This window comes from Emiliania huxleyi, assembly GCF_000372725.1.
Source record: "Emiliania huxleyi CCMP1516 unplaced genomic scaffold EMIHUscaffold_416, whole genome shotgun sequence".
NCBI classification, from domain to species: domain Eukaryota; phylum Haptophyta; order Isochrysidales; family Noelaerhabdaceae; genus Emiliania; species Emiliania huxleyi.
Window position 1 is genome coordinate 1 of NW_005198858.1, and position 5,626 is coordinate 5,626.

At 65.2% G+C, this 5,626-nt stretch overlaps 2 protein-coding genes across 2 annotated transcripts; both read right to left on the reverse strand.

Annotated features, from left to right (window-relative positions):
• Positions 1 to 17: 17 nt before the first annotated feature.
• Positions 18 to 350, reverse strand: EMIHUDRAFT_244295 (hypothetical protein; the record flags this gene model as incomplete). Its single annotated transcript, XM_005769565.1, has 1 exon — positions 18 to 350. The coding sequence occupies one exon, from the start codon at positions 348 to 350 to the stop codon at positions 18 to 20; it is 333 nt and encodes a 110-aa protein (XP_005769622.1).
• A 234-nt stretch (positions 351 to 584) lies between these two features.
• Positions 585 to 1,592, reverse strand: EMIHUDRAFT_244296 (hypothetical protein; the record flags this gene model as incomplete). Its single annotated transcript, XM_005769566.1, has 3 exons — positions 585 to 594; positions 821 to 1,125; positions 1,278 to 1,592. 3 exons carry the CDS (start codon positions 1,590 to 1,592, stop codon positions 585 to 587), a joined length of 630 nt encoding a protein of 209 aa, XP_005769623.1.
• Positions 1,593 to 5,626: the final 4,034 nt, after the last annotated feature.

Below are 5,626 nucleotides of genomic sequence, written 5' to 3' on the forward strand. Positions count from 1 at the left end.
TGTATGGCTCGATCATGTCACCTTTGTTGAAAGGGGGGGGGGGGGCGAGCCGTGGAGTCGGCGTCCAGCGGGTCGGCGCCCGTGCGGCCGGCGTTGAGGATGACGCCGTAGTCCTTGATCCAGCGCGAGTGGAAGCCAAAGTGGTCCATCGTGGGCGAGAGGATGGACGCGCCGCCGCGCGAAAAGACGCCGTACGAGGTGAGGTGGCCGGAGATGTGGTTCTCGCGGCAGGGGGAGACGATCGAGCCCCAAGTCTCTTCCGAGATGGCGAACGGCAGCGCGCCGAGAGCCGCGCCCGAGCCGGAGCCGCACGACGAGCCTCCTCCGTTGCCGGTGAGGTAGGGGGACATGCACTGGCCCCATCCGTGGATCGGCCTGTGGCGGAGCAGGGGGCGAAGGCGTGGAGGGGACGGGGTTGGTGGAGACGGCAGCGGCAACAGCGGTGTGGCGGATGCGACGGGGGTGGAGTGGCAGGGGAAGGGGGCGGCGGCGACGGAGGGTGGCGGCGGCGACGGACCCGTTCGCCCAAGCGCCCATCTGCATCTTGGCGATGGGGATGGCGCCCGCCTTCTCGAGCGCGGCCATCAGAGAGGACTTGAGCGGCTTGACGCGCGCGCCGTACAGGATGTGCCCGTCGGCCGTCACCTCATCGTCTGTGGAGAGCGAAAGTGGGTGAGCTAAGGGATGGGGCGGGGGGGGGGGGGGGGGATTGCGTGGGGAGGAGGGAGGCGGCGGAGGCGGCAGCGGCGGCGGCGGCGGCGGCTGAGTAGGAGAGGGCGCGCCAATCTGGTGGTGGTCCTTCATGCCGAACGGGATGCACATGAGCGGGCCGAGGTAGGTAGAGTTTGCGATCATGGCGTCGTACGCGAGAGCCTTGGCGCGCGCGGTCTCGGTGAGCAGGAGCGAGGTGATGGCCAGGTAGGGCTCGAACTCCACGAGGCGAGCCGTGAAGTAATCAACGACGTGAACGCACGAGACCACTTTTGCCTTGATGAGGGCCGCCATGTCGAGAATCGGCATGTATTTCAGGCTGTATTCGGGTGCGGTCAGCTCGCTGGGCGCCGGCAATTCAAAAGTCACGTCCTCGGGCTTGTTGGATGTGGTTGGGAGTTGGAAGACGTTGCCCTGTGAGCAGCAGAGGCAGCGAACTGTTGTGATGGTGCTGTGTGGACACCGCTGTCCTTGAACGATATCGGTGTCGAAACACCGCTCTGACAGCGCTCAACAGCTACGGAGGGCAACGGGCTTTGGTCGGAGCCCGCCTGCATGTACTTCACCATGGTGAGCGAGTCGACCGTCTGCATGGTGAAGATCTCGGGGTCGAATTTGTCCTTGTAGGAGTCCATCCACTTGAGCCCGCTGGCAAAGTACGTGTTGAAGATGTTGCTCTTGTCCTCGGGCAGAGTCGTGTCGTTGTACAGGTAGAGGGTCTGCTGCTCGACCATCGTCGCCTGCTCCGCTTCGCTGAGGTCGTTCTCCGAGTAGCACACGGGGAGCGGTGCGGAAGGAGGCGATGGCGGCGAGGCCGTCGTGGCAAAGGCGCGTACGCCTGGGAGAAGCGAGACCAGCAGAAGAGCAGGCTTGAGCAGCATGCTTTGGACGGGGGTGCAACAGGAGGGGGGTGCAGAACAGACAAGCGGCGAACGATCGGCGCTCCTGTCACGATCCCAGAAGAAGAATTTTACAACGACTCCCTCGCACAACACTGGGCACAGGACTGGGCACGGGACTGGCGCGCACTGGCACTAACACAGGTACACCACTGGAGCCGCCTAAGCGACTCCGGCGAGGACGGCGAGGCACTTAGCTCCGTGCACTCGACCGCCCTCGCCGTTGGCAAGCTCATTCACAATCTGCTCTGCGATGGCCGTGTGAAGAACGACTGAGATGCGCTGCTTCTGCAGCCCCAGCCAGCTCTTGCGTTGGTGGTCCAAGTCACCTCATCGAGGTACTGGGCCCGCGTCAGCTTGTTCTGTAGCACGTTCGCCGCGTCCCAGAGGATCTCGCCGACCCCCTTCCCGAACCCGCCGAACGACTCGAACAACAGCAGCCGCACGTCAACACCCTTGTCCTCCCTGGCGTAGCGATACTCGCCACCATAGGACGGGATGCGGCGATCGCCGCCCACCACCCTGCCCCCCCTAGTATGCCACCGACCTCCCCTGCCCAGCCGCGGCGCCACGAGTGGCACGTCCCCTTGACGGCGTGCTCCTTGGTCGGCAGGTGGGCGAGGATGTGTGGGGCGAGGTCCGGCGAGAGGAGGACCTCGGAGAGCACCCACTCGGGCTGCTCCACGAGCCGAGCGGCGTGCTCCTCCGCCACGCGCAGCGCGGCGGCGCTCGCGCCCGCCTGCGCCTCGATGATGGCGCACAGCTGCGCTGGCGAGAGGCCCGCGACGCGCGCGCCGATGCGGTGGGAGGCCATCAGGAGGAGAGCCGGAGGCGAGTACCCGGGTAGCGGATTTAAAGGGGAGCACCGTGGGGAGTTTCCGATAATAAATAAACAAAAAGTCACGAAATCCAAAACCAAAACCCAAACATAGGAACCCAAACACACAAGCAGCCCAAGAGGATACGTCATACGAGAGCAGGAGGTGAAAGGAGGTCACCGGCCTCTCTCGCCGCGCGCCTGTGGCACCGTGCTCTCTCGCCTCACTACGACCGCCTAGATGGTGCCGACGGCTGCCTTCCACGCCCGGTGCTCCTCAGTGTTGAGGTCGAAGGTCAGCTTGAAGTCAGTCGGATCGGGCTTGTGGGGGGGCGGATCTGCTCGTAGCCTGCCTCCTCGCCGCCGAGGCGATCAGCCTCCTCGCAGGTGAGTGAGGCAGAGCGCACAGCCTGGTTGCGCATCGAGCCACTCTTTCGACTTGTGCTTGTTGTCAAGCGCCAGCCGCCACCGCTTCTCGAGCGCGATCGCCATCGGGTTGCTCGCGTGCCTCCCCTTCCAGTGCGAGTACAGCTGCGACACGGCGCTCACGCCATTGAGCACGCGGTGGCTCTTCTTGCACGAGTCGAAGGGGCAGATGAGGACCACGGGGCTCGGGTGGTAGTCGGCGTTGCCCATCACCTTCTCCGTGAGGCCACGGCCCTCAAAATACTTGGCCAGGTACTCTGGCTCCGACCGCATGATGTCGCTCGATGCGGGCTTCCACGAGCCGGTCACGTAGCTGCGCGTCGAGGCCGTCATGCCGTAGATGGAGCTTTTGAGCTCGTCGAGCTTGGTGGTGGAGGCCTCCTTCTTGCGCGTGCGCGGCTTGGACTTGGCCTTGAGCTTCTTGCCCACGTCCACAGCGCAGACCTCGACCTCGACCGTGACCTCCGTCTCGTCCACAAGCAGCTGGCCCAGCCGCTCGATCTGAAAGCGCGCGGTGGACAGCGTGGGCTGGTCGCGGACCTTGAAGAAGAGCGCCTGCTTGCCGCTGAACAGCACCTTGCCCTGCAGGCCGATCTTGACAGAGGTGGGAATCTCGAACGACTCGCGCAGGTACGGCTCGAGGCGGCCCCAATCCTCGGCCGTGACGATGGAGTCCACTCGCAGCTCCGGGGGGCAGCTTGCGAGCAGCGTCACGTCGAAGGTGTCCTCATCGATCGGGTCGTCCTGCTTGATCAGGAAGCGCCACTGGAGCAGGCCCGCCTTGGCGGTGGCCGCCGTCTGCACGCGGGCCGCCTTCTTTGCGGCCTTCCTCTGCTCCCGCTTGAGCTCGCGCTCCTCGCGATCATCGCGTTCGCGCTGCATGCGCTCCTCGGACCTCGCGCTCCGCCGAATCCTCCGAGGACGAGGAGGAGGAGGAAAGGCTGCGGTCGCGGCCGCGGTCGCAGGGGGTCGCGGCTGCGGCTGCGGCTGCGGCTGCGACCCATATACAGAGCTGGCGGGAAGCGTCTACGAGATGCGCGCCTAGGACTCCCTCGACTGCAGGGGGGCTCCGGCGCGGGGAGGGACTCCGCCTGCTGCGCTGGCCGACTGCGCCCTCCTCCTCCATGGGCTCGATCCGATTCCGCAGCGGCGGTGCTGCGCGGGAGGCGGCCGCGGGCACGCTGGGCTCGATCAGGAGCTTTCCCTCAGTTGCTCCGAAAGCACGGATTTGGCGGACGTTCTTGGCTCAATTTTACGATGTCTTGGCACCAGCTGAAGGCTTGGGTCCGACATCGCCGGATTCGTGCACGGTATTCGGATTTTGGCTATTTGCTCGTGTGGGGGTATATCGCAGATTTGTCAATATACCTACTGTCAATGGTACCGCGTCTGCGACGCGGGCGCCTTGCTTGCGGGCAGAGCCCTTAGCCACCCTTTTATCTTGCGCGGTCAAAATTGTGTGCGCGCGGCATGCCGTCCTCCCATCCCTCCCTTGGGTTGTCTGTTTTCTTTCTTCTTTCCTTTAACATCGAAGGCTAGCCGGGAGGTCTGCAGCGGTCACCCTGACTGAGGGGGCAGCATGTTGCGTAAGACCGTAGACCGTCTCTGGCGTCTGGGGAGGGGGGGGGGGGGGGGCATCAGGTTTCGTGCCTTATATCTCGACTCGAGGTAATTCGTGCACCGCTCTGCTCTTGTGAGTGTGAGTGTGACGTCTCTCGTGCGTGTGACAGCCCGTGTGTGTGAGCGGGCTGCGCGAGGGGCGAGGCACGGCGTCACGGGCGACACGGCGCTCGGCGGGTCGCCTCTCGGCGCTGCTCTCACTTGGAAGGCTGCGGCGCCTCGCAGCGCCAACGCCTCAACCTTCTTCGGCAGCCTGAGTTGAGAAGGTAAGGGGAAAAAGTGAAGTTTCACACAGAAAATAAAAAAGAAATCCGTGTTGCAAGCGCGTGCCGGCTCAGGTTGGCTCCCCGCTTGGCTCCGCACACGCGCTGCTCGCCGCGCGAGTTCGTGCCCCCCGCACGGGGCTAAGCCCGCGGTGACTCTCGGAAGCTGCGCTCCCGAGCCACCGGCTCATGTGAACGCTCGCGCAGCATGCTCCTCGTGCTACACAGTTGTACGACGCAGTCGCATCGCTCTTCGCCCGCCTTCTCCCTCGCCCGACGTTTGCGGACACGAGCCCCCTCCCCCCCCCAGGCGCCATGGCTGACGAGAGCAACAAGATGGAGTCGGTTCAGACGTTCGGGCGCAAGAAGACGGCTGTCGCCGTCGCGTACTGCAAAAAGGGGCGTGGTCTGATGAAGATCAATGGCGTGCCGATCGAGCTTGTCAAGCCAGAGGTGCTGAAGCTCAAGGTGTACGAGCCCATCCTGCTGCTGGGCAGCGAGCGCTTTGCCGGCGTCGACATTCGGATCCGCGTCAAGGGCGGCGGCTACACGTCGCAGATCTACGGTGCGCTGCCCGCCGCCGCTGGAAGAGGGGTGGCAAGGGCGGGGCGTCGAGGCGCGGGTTGGCGGAACCGATGGCCTGGTCGGGCACCGCAAACGTGGGCGGGCGGGGAGCTCGCCGCCTTTCCCCCTAGCCTGGCTCCGTGTGCGTGGCCAGGACGCCTGCCTCTCCCCCCACCTCCCCGGCGGCATCCCCCCCCCCCCCCCCCCGCGGCGGGGGGCCCCCCCCCCACGCGGCCGGGGTTTTTTTTGGCTGTTGCTCCCTCTCCCCCTGGTCGTGGGGTCGGCTGCACATAACCCATCTAGTTGCCAAACGGAGGCTGAAGGCG